This window comes from Callionymus lyra, chromosome 14 (assembly GCF_982586985.1).
Source record: "Callionymus lyra chromosome 14, fCalLyr1.hap1.1, whole genome shotgun sequence".
Classification (NCBI taxonomy): domain Eukaryota; kingdom Metazoa; phylum Chordata; class Actinopteri; order Syngnathiformes; family Callionymidae; genus Callionymus; species Callionymus lyra.
The window spans coordinates 16,849,331-16,868,604 of NC_141831.1; the positions used below are offsets into that span (position 1 = coordinate 16,849,331).

The 19,274-nt window shown below is 39.6% G+C and overlaps 1 protein-coding gene across 2 annotated transcripts; it reads left to right on the forward strand.

The window, feature by feature from the left end:
* Positions 1 to 4,701: 4,701 nt before the first annotated feature.
* Positions 4,702 to 18,837, forward strand: klf5l (Kruppel like factor 5 like). Of its 2 annotated transcripts, XM_087806854.1 has the most exons (5): positions 4,702 to 4,939; positions 9,846 to 10,734; positions 12,421 to 12,480; positions 17,316 to 17,512; positions 17,545 to 18,837. In XM_087806854.1, the coding sequence occupies exons 1-4, from the start codon at positions 4,808 to 4,810 to the stop codon at positions 17,492 to 17,494; spliced, it is 1,260 nt and encodes a 419-aa protein (XP_087662980.1). In that variant the 5' UTR covers positions 4,702 to 4,807; the 3' UTR covers positions 17,495 to 17,512; positions 17,545 to 18,837. The 2 variants fall into 2 exon arrangements, with proteins under 2 accessions (XP_087662980.1, XP_087662979.1); XM_087806853.1 differs by having other exon boundaries at positions 4,703 to 4,939; positions 17,316 to 18,837.
* The last annotated feature ends 437 nt before the right edge of the window (positions 18,838 to 19,274 follow it).

Here is a 19,274-nt window from a genome sequence, read left to right on the forward strand (position 1 = left end):
CTTCAGGGCTTGTGTCTCTGACTTCTGTTATTATTAATCCACCGCGCAATGGCTTGTTAGCAACATGCTAATGCTATCTCAAATTGTGATTGACAGCCAGGATGGAGGGGATGAAGCATAAAAGAAAGGAGTCAATCTGAGTGGTAATTTTTGGCAATAACAAGTCAGTCCAAACAGGTCGGACCGGCCACGATGTGCAAACCTCTTCTATTCAGAACAAACTGGGAGTTTGAAATCATTAGGGAGGAGTCGCGCTTCAGTTGGTCTTAGTTAGAATCGCCTTTGATCCAGAAAGAAATAAAAGCACAGGAACCTGAAATACCAGAGTCGGATCAGGTTTGTGGCTCCAGCGTGTCGTGTTCTATAGAAACCGAAAAGTTCCATGTGCCTTGAAATTCATCATCATATAAATGAGCTGTGCAAGTTCAGGGCTGCAGTTCCACGAGTGGATCTGGACGTGAGAGTATTGACACACCAACGCTAATATAGCATGCTAACTCGGTTAGCTACAATTGTAAATATGTGCTTGCCTTTATTTTTAAGTTACAACATCAAACAATGCATTTAAGCAAAACGTCCATCTATCTATCTATCTATCTATCTATCTATCTATCTATCTATCTATCTATCTATCTATCTATCTATCTATCTATCTATCTATCTATCTATCTATCTATCTATCTATCTATCTATCTATCTATCTATCTATCTATCTATCTATCTATCTATCCGTCTATCCATATATCTATCCATCTATCCATCTATTCATCTATCCATCCATCCATCCATCCATCCGTCCATCCATCCATCCTTTCATCCATCCTTTCATCCATCCGTCCATCCATCCATCCATCCATCCATCCATCCATCCATCCATCCATCCATCATCCATCCATCCATCCATCCATCCGTCCATCCATCCATCCATCCTTTCATCCATCCTTTCATCCATCCGTCCATCCATCCATCCATCCATCCATCCATCCATCCATCCATCCATCCATCCATCCATCCTTTCATCCATCCGTCCATCTATCCATCATCCATCCATCCATCCATCCATCCATCCATCCATCCATCCATCCATCCATCCATCCATCCATCCATCCATCCATCCATCCATCCATCCATCCATCCATCCATCCATCCTTTCATCCATCCATCCATCCTGCCCATAAGATTATTCAATACGTTGTGAAAATACTACGTAGAATACTTTCGTAATAACAGTGTTGAAGGTCAAGCTTTGTTGCTAGTTTAATGATGAGCAGCCAACAAGGTGTTACTTGATACTTTAGAAAAACTATTGTCAAACTCAATCACTCAAAATTCCAAAAAGACAGGAGTCAAGTTTGCCTTGAGTTCGCCGTGTGAGCTCTCACTGGAGCTGGAGCTTAAAGAACATCAGCGCCGCGGCCGAGTTATCTGGGTGAACAATGCGGACGGACCGGTGTGACGAGACGCAGGTACACTGGAAAATTATTTTTATGATCTCGTATGCAAACAGTTTAGCTGTGACAGTTCCCACGCCGCTGAACTCATCGTCAGGTCGACGACAGAATATTCCTCCTGCCTTCACAGCAGAACCTGCTCTAGAACCATCAAGCACAAATTGCTTCTTTTGGCATCTCCGCAGAAACCTTCTTAGAGCGGACTCAGGATATCACGTGTCAGGTGGAGAGGACAATAAAACATTTATTAAGTACTTTTCAAATGGATCAGACGCATCTAAAATTGTAGATGATGGTTGTAAAGCATGTTTCAAACGAGAGGCGCAACAGATCATTTTCTACAGCCTCTAAGAGCATAAAATAACAGATCAAATATAAATGGATAAACCTATTTAATAAAAAACATCAACCTCTTGTTGTTATTATGACCCGCCACCCGCTAAAAAAAGAACATTCTACAAATGTCGACAACTAAAGGTTGGGTAATGTTCTTCAAAACATTACGAACAAGCAGATTTCTTTTTTCAGTTTGTTGTAACATTGATGCTACCTTTCCACAGAGAAAAGAGCGCTGACAAAAGACAGTTTGATTGACATATCACCATCCAATCCTTTCTAAATTAAGTATTTATAGCATTTCAATAGTTGACTGGAAAGTGAGGGAAGACACTTTGAGGTTATCTGTTGAGGCTAAAATCACGGTTATGCTTAAAATGGAAATTTGCAATCTTTTCAGTGAGATATATTTGAGTGGTCGAGTTAATTTTGAAAGACAAATAACCAGAGATAAATATACGACTTTCTTGGTGTCAGTGTAGTTCAGGTGTGAGTGGAGTTGATGTACTGGTGGATTGTCTTCCAGAGAACACATGTTCCAGCTGAGCCGGAAGTCTATCTGTCATCACTCTAGAACAGGTGTGCCCAATACGTCGATAGTGGATCGTGTGATTTAATAAAATATGATAAGAAAATAGTGAAGAGAGCTCAGATTGGCTGCTGTGCATGTCAATCAAATAGTTATTGCGCCGATTGGTTGTCAATTTGATTGACATGCACAGTCCACTCTGAGCTCCCGCCTCTTCCAGTGAACGCAGGGCAAAGTTCATATGAATCCAGAATAAAAAGAGAAAAACGTGCAAACTTCCCGAAAGTCATTTTACGCAATTCAGAAAAACTATGTAGAATTATAAGCTTGTTTTTTTTTTAAATAATATACCGAAATTAATAAAATAAAATAAAATAAACAAATATAAACTGTTAGTTTGAATTCATGTTTTCATTCGTTTTTGTTTTTTTTCATGATCACAGAAATGGAGACATTTAGTTCTTGTGCTTCATTTAAATATGATGGACATATTGAAATGGAGGCATGGAAAGGGATGAACCCGTCTGAATTCTTTGTTGATTTTGATGAACAAAGAAAATGGCTCGAATTCGTGTCACGCACAGATTCTTACATCTGAATATTCCATTTGGGTTCGAATGAATGACCTTATTTAGTAGGAAATAAATGCAATTATTAGTCCATATGAGTCTGAACTTGTCTGCAGTGGAGGATGAGATTTAACACAGGCTGACACTTAACACCAGGTCTCATGGACATTTTTGGAAGTTACTCTCAGAGGAGTATCTTCAGGCTCCTCACGGACTGCATCATTTGAATCTAGTTATTCATGTAAGTCAGTATTTCTATGAAGATGATTAAATCCACACATCCTTCCATCATAACTTATTATCAGTCCATTCACTTCATTCAATCATCTGAGTAAAGTATGTTCTTACTCAGTTGAGCAAATTTGATGAAGGTGGATCTTTTGAACTTGATCATTATAAAAGTACCTCGCAAACCGAAAAAGTGTGAGCACCCCTGACCTAGAACAAGACCAACGGTTATAAGAATCGCAGAATCTCCGCAGGTCCTGTCTTACAGGGAGAAGCTCAGTCATTCAGGAGAGACTCAGAGCAGAGCTGACATAATACATACGTGACATCATCAGGTGAAGCTATGTTTGTCTGCAGAGCGTGAAGGTTTACGAGGATTTGAAACGAAATTCTGGACGATGTTCGGCCTTCACACGAGGGCAGGGCCGCGTCTCTGACGGCCCGCTGAAGAGTTAATAAGCAGCTGCATTTTGATGGACAAAGAAACGGGTATTTAGATTCAGTGCGGATTTTCTCATAAAAAGACGTGAACGTTTCTCGAGTCGTCACTCGTACGACTGAGACAATGAGGGCGAGCGAGAACAAGAAGATGACATTTATTCCTTTATCATGACTGAAGGTACATTTTGAATACAATGGAAACACAAGGGTTATACGAGACAGAGAGTCTCTGTTATGACTTTAGTTGCGAGTCAGAGGAAACGTGCACAGAAATCAACGTGGCTGGAATGTTTGAACTTTTTTTTTTTTTAAGTAATTCATTGTATACTTAATTATTAATTATAAATAATCCATAAATATATATATATTTTTTAAAACACCCAAAACATACATATATTTATTTTGATTTATATTATTTTTGTTCATTTAATCGGTAGTTTTTTTAGTTAATTATTTTTATAATGTATCATTTTATAAATATATATTGTTTCACTAAATATAAATGGGTACCTCTCAAATTCAATATAAATGTCGCTTCATCATTTATATTATTTGTTCAGGCTTTTCCTTTATTTTCTGGAACTCCTGTTGTGTTTTCAGTTTAATTTGCCCTTTAAAGTATATACTTTATTGAATATTGTTTTGATTATTTAAGCGCTTTGTGACCCTGGTCTGGAAAAGCGATATATAAATAAAAATTACTTACTTACTTACTTATGAAGCTAAAGTTGTTGTTTTTTATCATTGTCTTCTATATAATTGAAAAATAATGAAGGAATGTGTCTCACACTAGTTGGTACTTTTTGCAATTAAACAATTTAATAATAGAAAAAGGCAAAAGAAATGGGTTTCTTTTTTTTTTAATACACTAATTCCTACTGACTGTAAAATAGAAAATTGGATATAATTAAATGTATTTAAAAAAGTTTTTAAAAGCAATTTGAGGCGTAATAATTGAATAATTATTTTTATATTTAATATCTTTTCCGCCCTCCAGTTGTTTTCTTCCAGCGGTTCTAATGAACCCGCCTCTTTCCTCGAAGCTGATTGGTCCCCAACTCTTCTCCTCGTCCGTGATTGGCTGCCTCAGTCCACCTGACCCTACAGGTAGCATGCCCATACTTGAGCGCAGGTGAGCTCTACCTGGACACAAGAGGGGGAGGGCTTTGGACTTTTTTACCGCTCCAAGAAAGGCGCAAAACATCTTTTGTCAGGGTCGTTTTTCAGAAGTCGGTTTGTTTCCCGCGGAGACGATGGCAGCGAGCGTCATGAATCCGACGCACACGTCCGAGGATCGGGTGGTTTTCACGCAGCTGAAGCCGGTGCGGATGTCGGGAGCGGAGGGAGGCGAGGACGCGTCCGTGTTTGAGGACGTCAAGCCCGGGGTGAGTGTCGCCGCCGGCCCGCTGTGCTGGAGCTCTTCTTCTCGACCTTCCGTAAAATTAAAAAAAAAAAAAAACTTGGATATCAAAACAAAAAAAAACGCGTTTAAAAACCATGATTAATAAATTAAAAATTAATCAACTAAAATTCATCACTTTGAGTGTATTTACCTGCTCACCTGTGCAGGTAGATGAACAGGTTAAAGTCCCAGACTGACACCTGACTAGTTTTATAAGATTAAGATCACATGGATTCCTGAAGTAGATCTCTCTCATAAATCAACTTTAATTAAGCTTTTCTCACCTTTATTTTTTACCAACTTATGAACTTTCATCAGCACATGATTCATCAAACTTGTCTTTTAAAGGCCTTTTTGAATGTAGTGTTGAGCTGTTAAAGGAGAAAAGCATGTTGTTCTGAAGTTTGTTTGGAGGTAAACACTCTGACACCAGAGCGCCTCTGGCCCTTCAATACTAATCTAACAAGATATGATCTTTGCTTTGTCTCAGGAAATCTCCTCATTTGCCTGTATCTCTGGTGTCACGGCACATGTCGTCATCTTTTTTTTAAACTTAAATATGAGTTTTAATGCCACACGAAGAACAATTGTTGACAACAAAAAGTTGTGAAACGGTTGTTTCTGCAGTAATCGTGCCAAAAGTGTCGAATTTCTTCAAAAACATCCCGACACGAACACTATGTTTGTTTGTGTTGCGACGAAAAAACGCACGAGAAGAAGTTTCAGTTTCAGAGAATTCAGTTTCATCTTTTAAAAAAACAACCTTTTTTCACTTTTGTTTCTGATGAATAACTAGCCGATGCTAACTGTTAGCAACATTTTTTTTTCTTTTTCAGGGTAAAATTTATGTTTGTGAAGTCGTGACTTGGACGATTGTTGCTTCATGACTGACGAAGCAGTTTAGTCCAGGAAGAAAATGTGACTCATTGAAACAAAAGAGAATATTTGACGGATCATTTAAGAAGTTCTGTGGAGAAAAAACTAAACTAAAAGATTTATGTTGAATAAATAAAGGCAAATGAGAAGAAAATAAAATTCACACAACAGACACAAAAAGGATTAAACTGATAAAAACACAAAAAGTAAATCATTATAATGCAGAAAAAGGGACTTAAGTGATTCAAAAAGGTACAAATTATTTATTTATAGTTAAGATTTATGAACATTTTACACATTGTTGTGTCTTCATGGAGTCGTGAATGGATTAAAGTTGGCTTTGGTGATAATCTAGGTTTTTTCAAGTCTTCTCTCAGGGTGGATGTTGAGTTTTGACCTTTAATAAACTTTAATTATTACCCAAAACTGTCCACTTAAAGGTGGAAGTTCTGCAGAATAAATTTGAATTTTGAATTACTGCTGATGTTGATGGATTGATTCAAATTCTTTCATTGATTCCAGTGATATGTTATGTTTTAATGCAACTATTCCCTCATATTTTAATAATTTATGACTCCATTAGTGTCTCAGGGAGTCTTGTTCACAAGTGATGGGAGGACGATGGTGATGATGATGATGGACAGAAGGAAGGTGTCGTGTCATCAAAACAAGTTTCTATACTCACTGTGGTCAGCACTATGTAGGGACTCGAGAACAAGATCACAGATACAAGAGTTTACCCTTGTTTCCTGAGCGTTGTGTAACTGTGAGGAGGACCCGGGGCAAACCCAGATAGAGTCACCGTCGTCTAGGAAAGAGCTAAAGGAGGTTCTGGACCATTTAACTTCAAAGATAAATCAGGAAATAACGACGGCTCAACTTTTAACTGAAAAGAAAGAAACTATTTCTTCATACAAATCGTCTCCCGAAGCAAGACGTCGAGGACACGCTTGTTATTTTAGTGTCTGCGGCGTGATGGAGTGAGAACGACGGCATGAAACTTACATGTGTCGAGTGTACAAACAGAAATTGGACGCTGCGGAGGTGTCGGCGCTGGAGTGCTGCCAGAGCTGTAAAGAGAGCCGGTCGGGGTCATGTGATCCCTCAAGTCACATGATCAAGCTGTCAAATGGCTTTAACAGAGAGATTTAAAAATTACATTTTTGTAAACGTTTTTGGCTTTCTTTTGAATCACCGCTACAAATGACCAAAGAAGTGAACACATGATCTTCTGACACGTGTAGCTTTACTTCTCCTTCCCTACAAAAAGTCTCCTCAGACTAACATGTTCGTGCTTTTGACCTCCATGAGATGATAAGCGTCACTCAATCAATGGCGTCTACATAAATCTAAGTTGTTGCTCAACGAGAAAATCATTTTTGTTCCAGCTTGCAACATAAAAGTTCCCACACTTCACGCCGGCTTTGAACGCATCACATTCTCGACAGACACCGACAGTAATAACAAACAAATGTCAACATCTGGGACCAAAATTTGAAGCTTCATGATTCAGTGAAAGGTGCTTTTTTTTTAAAAACCTGCTTCGTGTCAGTGATGGCAGCATGTGGTCGGACCTGTCTGAGCAGAACCCACATGAGCCGCCTGCAGGCAGGACCGGTCCGGATCATGAGCTGCAGCTGCGCAGTTTCTGCATCGTTTATAGTTTATTGAACTCAATTAAAAATTCATGTTTGCAGATGTAGAACATTTTTGCTCAATGTAAAAATAATTCCAATGAAAAATTAAATAACATTTCCGAAAAGAAAAACGATTTTTTTTAAAGGAAGTAAGTGTGGTAAGATTTAAAGATTTTTCTAACAAATGACTGCATGACTTCCCAATCATCTGGATCATCATCAGTGGAATCAGGACACCAGACTCTCCATGCAAATCCAGGTGGATGTTGTTCCACATGCAAACCAGTACGAGCCGGCAGAGAGAGTCGGATCATGTCGGGGAAGTAGAAAACGAGCCGAGAGAGATTTAATCGAAGTATTGATCAGAGGAATCATCAGGCGTGACCAGCGAACGACTTGAGTTACTCTGTAACTCGCCGCTCGCTCCGGCTCTTTTCGGCTGATGTCACCGCAGAAGAATCTAGAAGTCGGTTTCATATCGGTGACTTATTGCGCTATTAGTGCCGTGACCCACGAGCAAACACGCGACTATTGTGAGGAGAGTTGTCGTCAACTTTTTTTTGCCACTGATGTATGACGTGCTTCAGGCACAGACAACAAAACAACCTGCTCACCACCAACACAACAACTGTCTCCACAACCTTCACTACAACCATCTCCACGACCAACACAACAAAAGCAAAAACCTTTTACACAACAAACACAACATTCATCTTCGCGACCAACACGACAATCATCTTCACGACCAACAAAACAACCATCTTTACAACAAAAGCAAAAACCATTTACACAACAAACACAACAATCATCTTCGCAACCAACACGACAATCATCTTCACGACCAACACAACAACCATCTCCACGACCAACACAACAACCATCTTCACAACAAAAGCAAAAACCATTTACACAACAAACACAACAATCATCTTTGCAACCAACACGACAATCATCTTCACGACCAACACAACAACCATCTCCACAATCAACACAATAATCATCTTCACAACCAACAAATCAACCATCTTCACAACAAATGCCAACAACCATTTTCACGACCAACACAACAACTATTTAAACAACAAACGCATCAACCATTTTCACGACCAACACAACAACCATTTTCACTACCAACAAAACAACCATTAAGAAAACAAAGGCAAACACACAACAAACACAACAACCATTTAGACAACAAACGCAACAACCATTTACACAACAAACGCAACAACCATTTACACAACAAACGCAACAACCATTTACACAACAAACACAACACCCATCTTCACAACCAACACAACAATCATCTACACACAACCAGCACAACAACCATCTACACAATCACCATCCACACAACCAGCACTACAACCACCTACAACAATCTCAAAAAAACACACAAAACCACATAGGCTGAAATGTCATTTCATTTTTCCGTATATTAGTGAACATTATTTTTTCGTTTTTTTTCCAAAGATTCAATTTTTTGTTACAGACTAGTTTGGACTGTTTCTCTTTTGTGTTTATGTCAAATCTGTTAATCTGTTTATGAATCTAATGGATGAGTTTTATTGGGTCAACCTTGACAGACGTCCTCAGGACACACAACATTGACAATAATGTTTCTTATCAAACGATCCATATCTTAAGAAACCAGCTTCAATGTTCCAATGCACGGCTGTTGTAAGACCATTTGACTCCCTCCAGTTAGTTTCTATCATAAGTGGTAAAAGTTGTCGTGTAACTTCAGGCACCTTAGGACGACCGTGGGCCTCCACCCACTCGCTCATAAACGGCTGATAAGAGACAGTTACTGTTCCTTATCAGAACAAAAGATTCATGGCAGCAATCATTAACCAGTTCCGTCTTCAGACGCACCACCACCCGACACGGATGCACTTCCTGTTTCAACTTTTCTAATCGAGAGGGGGGGGATCCCGGGTCAGAGGTAGAACTTAGCCTTGTGTTCTGGAGCGACTTGTTGTCCCAGGATTCATCGCACATTCACAAGTTCTATGTTTTACCAAGATGGTCCTAAAGAATCTCTTTTCATTCCCAGAATGTTGAGTTTAAAGTTAATCCAAGAGGTTGGTCCCGTTTAACTCGGGGGCCACTCGCCAACAGGGGGCCCCGAGTTAAACAGGACCAACCTCGTGAACAGAATTAATTTGATGGTTTCGTCATTTGTGTGCCAAATGTATTTTGACCCGGTGAGGTTTCTGCTGACTCACTCTGGAGTTGTAAGTCCTTATTTTGGTTGGTCTGTTGATGCAACAGAGTAGTTCGGATTCTCTGGCTCTCGACAAGATTCTTCAAGATGAAATGGATCCGAACATTTGAATAAAGTTTTCTAATCTTTTTCTTCTTCTCGTCCGTCAGACCCAACTGGACATGGACAAGTACCTCACTCACGTCCCCGGGGCCACCTTGATGCCGACGCAAGACATCCTCGACAGGAAGTACCGGCGGGAGAGCGCGTCGGTGGTCGACGAGTACTTCGCAGAAGACAAGCACGGCGCCCCCTACAGTCTAAACATTAACGTCATCCTTCCAAACACCACTCACCTGCGGACGGGCCTCTACCGGGCCAACACCAAAACCATTGTCCCGCATCAGATAAAAACAGAACCAGGACTAGAGGTTCCGTGTTCCATTTCCAGCAGCGGTAGTCAGGCCCTCCCGGATTTCACCTCCGTCTTCAGCGTCCCCCCGGTGGTCAACGGGGTTTTCATCAAACAGGACTTGAGCCCTGGACCATCCCAGCACGGTCTTGAAAATGAAGTCCACATCGGACCGCAAGCGCCGCAGCCCCAGGTCTACCACATGCCATGTGCGGACCTCACCATGACTCTGTCGCACAGCAGCCCGTCAGTGTCCGGCGCCTCCAAGACCCTGCTGAACCTCGGCAACATCTCGCTGCAGAGCGCCAACGGCAGCTACATGATGGGGGAGCCCCAGCCGCCACATCACCACGGTTACTACCAGCACACCGGGCACAGCTCGACCCATCACACGGCGCCGCACAGCCTCCCGCCTTCGCCCCCCAACTCGCAGCCCGGGAGTCCGGACGGTCAGGCGGAACTACTCAGCTTAGCAAGTCAACCGCCGCCGCCGTACCAGCAGCACCTGAGCGGGATGAAGGTGACGGGTTTGTCCCACCACGCCATGCTGATGACGCATGGACAGGGAGTACTGACCGGACCCAAGTACAACAGAAGGAACAATCCAGAACTGGAGAAGCGGAGGATCCACTTTTGTAACTACCAAGGTGAGTGTTTCTGTTTTTTGCTCCCTGGTCTAGAGGACAGTGAAGGTGGCACCGGTTCTTCACATGGTCGAGATATATGAGGTGGAGCGGGAAAAAGTGACGTATCCGACATCGAAGGGTCAAAAGTCTTTGTTTTAACTGGACGATCGATCAAAATGTGGAAAGACTGAAGTATTAAATATGACCCTTGTGTTGAGCCTAAAGATATAAAACTGGAGTTTTTACACCTGAAGTTTCTACTCTGGATAAAGAGACTTTCCAACAAGTCACTTCCTGTTTGAATCGCTTATATAATTTGTGTTTAAAGTTACAATCATCTAGTAAAATGGCAAAATACATTCTGTTTATTTCTAAATATTAGGCAAATGAATGTTCTTTTCTTGGCTATTCTTTAGAAAGAATTCAGGCCAAAACTTTGGACAATGCTACCGTTCAACTATTTAGATTGTAGATTATCACTGAAGGCATCAGAACTATGAATGAAAACATGTGGAATCATGTACTCGACAAAGAAAGTTGAAAATATTGAAAAACGTGTCTTGTTTTCTCAAAGTAGCCACTTTTATTCTAATTACTGCTTTGCAGACTTCTAGCTTTTTTCTTGATGACGTTGTTGCAATTCATGGGTGTTTCTTGTCTCGGTTACTTTCTGGAATATCTTGACTTTTTAAGTTGGTTCATCCTTCAAAAAGACACTTAAAAACATCCAAATACCTTCATTCATATTGATTCTCTGTAACGTCTGTTCTCTTTAACAAGAAAAACTGTTTTGGTAAAAATTCAACAAGTCTATATTTTTAGCTCATTTGTAGCAGAAGTTTAAAGAATAAGATACAGACAGACAGGAAGTTATCCGGGTAAATATTGCGACGGTAAACTGTTTGTTTGCTCTGTATCGCTTGTTTTTCTTTGAACGTCTGCCACATACGAGCGTAAAATATGGACTTATTTCATATTTTCCAAAACAATTCTTTTGTCGAGGCTTCAATACAAGCGTTTTTTTAAGGAAGTTCATCCGCTGAGCTCCAGTCGCTACATTAAAATGAACAAACATTTTTGTCTATAACTCTAAAAAACAAAAAAGGAAGATTACTCTGAAAATCATCCCAACCTTTAGTCGACATGAGGGTGAGTAGAAAATAAGTGTAAGTTTGTAAATAAGTTTGAATTTTGGGTGAACTGTCACTTTAACAAACAAAGGTCAGACAGACCCGACAATTGAAAACTTTGAATGACGCCGTTGGGTGTGTCCAAAATTTTGCTGTAGATGGGTTTCTATCATTTTTGACAACCTAGTGAATCGACCCATGAAGTTGAACATAGTCCTGGCTGAAGTTCATAGTTGTGTATCTTTTGTGTGTTGCAGTATCATGACTCAATCATTTAAGTATATCTGTCAAGATCAGCACCAGACACTTGATTCTTGTCTCCAGTTTATTGTCCTAAAGAATGTGCGTGGACACATATTGTGTTTCAACATCCTGGACATTAGCATGTCCTAGTCCTAACCAAACTTTAACTGAACCTTTACTTTCTTTTCTCAACGAAAAATCTCTCGTCGGCCTCGGGCCACAAATTCTGAAGCGTGAACGGCGTCATTAAAAATAATGTCAGACGTGCGCAAGACAAACGATCTGTGTCAATGTTCATTGTTGTTCTGACGCTGAGATTTCTTTTCCTTCCCAGGATGCAACAAAGTTTACACAAAGAGCTCCCACCTGAAGGCTCATCAACGGACGCACACAGGTAACTTCCTTCTCCACACCTGTGTGTCTGCTTTGAATAGTTAGGGTTAGGATTGTTTTCATCAATCCGATCTTTTCTTTGTCCATTATTATGTCCATTGTACCTTTTATCTTCGTCCAAAAAGACTAAATCAAAAACATCCAAATACCTATATACTGCTCGTCTGTAACGTCTACTTGTATCGAAGCCTTGACATGAGGATTTGTTCCGGGAAAACTTTAAACAAGTCAATATTTGAGCTCTTTTTGTAGCAGAAGCTAAGAGGCTAACATGCTACACAGACCGATGATACTCGGGGTAAATATCAAGAGAGCTTTCAGTCTATTGGTTTTAGTGAACTATCACTTTAAAGTTCAACTAATGTGTCTTAAATAGATCTTGGACCTCTATTGTATCATCAGTATGTGTCTGTTTGTACAAAACTCTCTTTTCATTGAAATACTTACTTTAGAAAATGTGTTTAAGCCCCACCCACTGAAAACACTTGTTTTTCTGGAGATGAAATCTTGTTTACCATAACTACACCCACTCAGTTGTGATTGGACAAACGTCGAGGTTTGTCACCGCGTGTCATCGGTCCTGGAAATCTCCACCTCCAAGGGTCTTGTTGTATAAACAAAGCGGGGCGTATGACTGGTTAGAGGAGTGAAGCCATTATTACGTCATAATGGACTCCGCTCTCGTAACCTCTTGTTTGCCGAGATTTCAGACTTATTAGTTGCACTTCAAGTTGAGTGGTGGATGTTAAACTTTGGGCCTTTTGTTTATAATTATTTGACGGTTTTGGTTAACGGAGCTTTCATTGGTGTGTTGGTTGAGAAAATAACTTTGTATATTATGTAATGGTTACTGTGTTCTTAATATCTATCATCAGGGACTCAAAAGTATGAATGTTCACTGTAACTTGTCACTATAATGACACTAGTACCAACGTTCGATTTTGGTGCCTCATTTGGTTTCCGTGTTATTTGACTGGTTAAAACATTTAAAAATCAAGCATGCAAACATGTAACATGTATTTAACCCTTGTGTTGTCTCTGAGACAATGCAAACGTGTTTGAGGTATCCCTTGTGTTGCATTTTGTTTAAGATGAACGACCTCCACCGCTGCATATGTATTTATGGAAGCCAGGGAGGTCGTTCATCTTGACCCAGAGACGACACAAGGGATACCACAAACACATTTGTTTTCAAGCAACCGGGTCACCTAGACCCTGGGATAACACAACGGTTATAAATATGGCCGTATTTGTGATTCACAGCACGCACATCGCCTGGCAGTCTGTTACAAACAACTGACAAAATGTAGTCAATGAATAAAACTGAGAGAACCGAGGAAAGTTATTTTACGATTCAAACTTGTAAAGTTTAAGGAGCTCTTTGAGCACCAGCAGCTTTTCGAAGGAACTGTTCCGGTATCTATCGATTGCGATACACATTTGTGTCTGGACAAGACTCGGGATTTGGGAGATATTTTGCTGAAAATATAGGATTCATCGGGAACCTTCACAAAAAAAAGACAGATGTTTGTTGAGGCTCCTGATAAGATCTTGTGAAGCCCACGGCTTCTTTCAAAGAAATGTGGGTTCGTGAGCCTCGTGGCAAGACTCTCGTGTGATCCTAGTGGACGTCTGAGAAACAACATGTTTACACTTTGGCATAAATCATCACGCTTTTATTTACCTATAATGAACCGAGACAGCCATTATTCAAGCTTCATTTTAACTTTGTGTACTGAGGTATTTATTAAAGTACTGCTCTTGTGAGAGTCTCTTGAGTCTTCAGTTAGGGTTGACATTATATTGAAGTATGCAGGCGTCATTTACACTTCGATAGCTGGAAGTGGACGACCTGAGAAATCGTCTCTGACACGTCCATGTTTTTCAACCCGTCGATGCTGAATGGCGGTGAATGAACTCACAAGCACCAGCAGGTCCTCGCTCCCCTCCTCCAGCGTTCTTTGTGCCCACATGTTTGCTTTAATCCCGAACAGTCATCTCATCTTTGTGGCCATTAATCCGCGCTTTAATTCGCTGTGTCGTAACACGGACGGTTGTCGAACGCCCACGCACGCACAGTGACGAAAAGGAAAACCTGCTTAAGAATGCGTCGGTCGTGTCGGTACCTGTCGCCTCCTCCGACTGGACCGGATCGAGGAGGTTGTTCGGGATGAGAGGAAGTGAGATTCGGGAAAATGATGAAGAAAAAACCTGTTTCTCCTGATTCTAAAAGGTCGCAGGGGTCGCGTTTCCGTAGAAGGAAAGAAGCCTCCGATGTTCAGATTCCGACGTGTCGCGGGAAACGAAGCGTAAAAAGAGGAGGAATCTGATAAAGACAGGAGTGGAAGACGAGTGAAAACAAACCAACTGTCAGTAGAAGAGAGATTTGGATCTGATGTTATTCATTAGACGCGGCAGGTCATGGAAAATGTATAAAAGGTCGTGAAAAAAATATAAGAAAATGAAAGAAGGTAAATAAAGCAACAGAAAAATGTTTATAGAGGTGCATCGCTCAAAAGTAAAGTGTTTAAAATGTACATTTTGGAAAGAAAAGGGGACTTTCTAAAGGACAAAAGTCACAGAAAAAGTAAAAGTAAAAAAAAAAACGTTTTTTTTTATCATTAAATAATGAAAAAATATCAATACAATACAAAATGGGAGATTAAAAGTCAAGACTGTCTATTATTTTGAGGAAATATTCTGCAATGGAGGTAAAAAATCACAGATTTAAACATAAACTAAAAAAAGAAAATCCGAATTGAATCGAATCAGATGAAAAATAAATAAATACATGTATAAATACTCGGTCATATACAAACAAATGGAGTTGATTCGTAGCAGAGGATTATTAACCAACACTAAAAGACAAAATTGTTACATAGCTTTGAGGGAAAAGTCATGCAACAAAAGAAAGAAGAAAAAAAAAGACTATATTTATATTATTGATACAAATGTATTGTAGATCAAATCCAAATGATGATTGATGAGCGTTAAAATTGGAACAGAAAAAAATTAAATAAACAAAAATATCTATTTAATGAAAAGGCTATTTCCTGGTGGGGTGATGGATTAGTAAAGAAAACCAAAATAAAAAGTGATTCTTGTTAGGAGAGAGGTTGAGTTGAGGAAAAATTAAATTACTTCACTTTTATGTGTCAAATCTATTAAAAATCTAACAATGAGATGTCAAATTGCAATGGATTAGATTTTAATCAAAGGTTTAAATCAGTTAACATTTCACTGTAGATGTTGTTATTCTTGTTAAGATACTAATGCAGATGTTGACCTCAGTAATAAAGACGTTATTAAACGTACATAATATATATAATATATATATATGAAACAAGATCATCTACTTCCTTCTGCTCAGAGCGGCTTCAGTCGAGTGTTGAAGTTGTTTGTTGTTGCTGCTCAACGTTTATCGGGGGGGGCACCTTTTACCTTGACCATGATTGTGTGTGTGTATGTGTGTGCGAGTGTGTGTGTGTGTGTATGCGTGTGTGTGTGTGGATCTCTTCAAGCACACAGTGAGCTAATAAAAGCTGAGAGCTTGTCAGTTCATGAAGCTGTTTGCTCTTTCGACTGTGCGGCTGTAAACAGTTGTAACTCTTGTGTGGAGTCATTTGTTTGTGTATGTGTGTGCGTGTGTGTGCGTGTGTGTGTGCATGTGTGTGTGCGTGTGTGCGTGCATGTGTGCGTGTGTGTGCGCGTGTGTGTGTGCGCGTGCATGTGTGCTCAACAGCAGGACTGGTCGGTCGCCAGTCGAGCATGTTTCATCTTTAGATCCGAGACGGTTTGTTCTCTGCATGACTGATGGTTGGTTGTGGTTGTGTGTATTGTTGTGTTGTTCTATTATCCTCAGTGTGTGTGTCGCTTGTTTGACCACCTGATCAAACACATTAGCAAACCTTTTCCACAGATTTGTCCGGAACAGTTGTTGACCAACTGGTGTTCACCTCAACACGAGGCTCTTCTCTCGATTGTCGACAACTTCTTCTTCCCCCCCCCCCCCCCCCCCAAAGATGGATGAAGTGTCGACCTTTGACCTCTTAGAGCCCGTCGAGCTGAACTTTGTTTGCTCGCTGTGCAAAAGTCGTATTTCATTGTCGTGGTTTGTGGAGGATAATGAGACGAGAGGCGGCGACGCTTTTGACCCCCGACACACAAGAGGGAGCGAAACCAAACACACCTGCACACACACACAACACAACACACTTGTGGGGGTGGGGGGGCGACAAAAAACAAGTCACTTAGCTTGACTTCATGAAAACTAAGGAGGTTTACAACTGAATTAATAACTTAAGAAGAACCAAAACATCTAATATGTATTTGAATCTACGAGAATAATACTTAAATTAAAAGAACATTGTCAAATTTTCCTTTTTTTCCAGTTAATTTTCCTCCTTTTTTTCTGAACTCGTCTTCCTCTCTTCTAACATGCAAGAGTCAGAAGTCTTTCTTTCCTCGCCTGCACTTTGCTCTTGTAATCGCGCAGGTGATTGATAACCCACTTATCTTATCAGCTCTCGACCAGCCATCGACCAACTGAAAACATTCCACTGAATATTGTTGTTAAAACATCAACATTTATATTGAGATTCAATTTTCCAGATGAAAAAAATGTTTATAAAGTTGTTAACTTGAGTGACAGAAGTCCAGAAATTGATGGAAAATCTGGTAAATAAAAGGATTAACAAAAGAAAAGATTCAGTCAAAGAAAATTGAGTCGGAATAAAAAGAGAAAACAAGTGGATGTTGTTGATGAATCAATGTTTTTTGATGAAGCGTTTTGAGATGCGACAGGGTGTGTCTGACAGTACCTTGTGTGTCCTGCAGGGGAGAAGCCGTACCGCTGCACGTGGAGCAACTGCGACTGGCGCTTCGCTCGCTCGGACGAACTGACGCGACACTACAGGAAACACACCGGAGCCAAACCCTTCAAGTGCATCGCCTGCAGCCGCTGCTTCTCTCGCTCCGACCACCTCGCCCTGCACATGAAGCGCCACCAGAACTAGCTGAGGACACACACGTCTACACACACACGTCTACACACACACGTCTACACACACACACACGTCTACACACACACGAATCAAACACCGAAATCCTTCATCCTTTACTTCAAAACACAAAATAATTATCTTTGAAAAAACTACATTTAAACCCAAAAGTCTAAATTTATAGTATATTTATATGAAGGTAGTTTTGTTTCTTTATTATGAATTAATAATATGAAAACCGAATATTTTCATTTAAAAAGTTGCTTTAATAAAAATAAACGTTTCAGTTAAAAACAAGTGTTTCAACACTTTTCTTTATTTCAAAGGTTTTTTTTGTTCCGGCCAAAAGTTTCAAAAAATAATATTTGAAGTCATTTTTTTATTTTATTGAAGTGAAGAACGTTGATTTTTTTAATTGATGTAACTTTTTATTTAAACGTAAATAAACAAATCTACCTTCATTTATTTCTATACCTTCATGAAGGCAAATTATAGTTTAGAAAAGAGAAATGTTTTATGTAACATTTCCATTTTTCTTCTTTATTTTATATTCAATTCCAGTCTCTGAAGAGTTGACATTATTAGAATCTAAATGTACAACATCAGTGTATATATATATATATATATATATAATTATAATTATAAAACCTAATTTTAACATGTTTTAATCTGTATTATTGATTTAAAAAAACACTTAAATAAACAGATTAATAACATGTTTTATTGTTGTTTTTATCAGTTCCATCATATTTACACTGCCATGAGGATTTGGGTGTCACACACACACACACACACACACACACACACTCCCTCATGAACTCTTCTTTCATCAACTTCCTGATTCCCGGAGGAGGCGGAGCTTGTGTACATTTGTGGATATTCTTAAAAAAGATTAGAAATGATTGACCACTTTTTTTTTTTTTTTTTAATAATGTTGCTTTGAAACATTCCCGGCGTCTCCATGGCGACGTTAATAATCGGCCTGTCGTACCTGCTCCCGGGTCGCAATGTTTGTATCGGGGCTCCTGTCGCCACGGCGACCAGCTCTTTCAACTAAATCTTCGACAATCTTTCGGCGGATGATGTAAATATCGTGAGGTTTATTTATTGTGATCGACCCAGGAAAATAAATTGAGGTGAAGTCGGTGACGTTTTAATCTGTTGTTGCACTGACGCGTCTGGAGAAGAAAACAACGCACGAGTGAACGAGCTGTAAATATACTGTAAATATTGACGTCTTATTCTATTAATATTTGTTGTTTTTTAACTCTTGGGCTTTTGAATTGGTGTTTGTTGCTGATTTGTCTGGTTTTGATACATAAAATGTGTGAAAATTAATAAATAAAATTCTGAAAATATGTCTTAGTGGACGAGTCGTGTAGATAAAGTTACATTGTTCAAATGTGCTGACATGAAAATACCAGAACACAATTATCTGAACACAAACAATGATCTTATTGTGTAGTACAGTCATAAATAGACTCACACGTTCATACAAACGCACATGTTAAAATAAATCAACGGATGTAATACAACACATTTTCACATACACACACTCAAACTTGCACAACTGTACACAAATACAACGGACAAACGTTTTGTGTGTTGATACGCACACACACAGATTGACACAAAAATACAGACAAACACATTGGCACAGAGAGAAACGCAAACATAAACACGGACATACAAACACATTTACACCTACAATCAAAGACACAACACACGCAGAGAAAAACAAAAACACACAGACAGACCTACAAATACACATTGAAATAGACATCCAAACGCACAG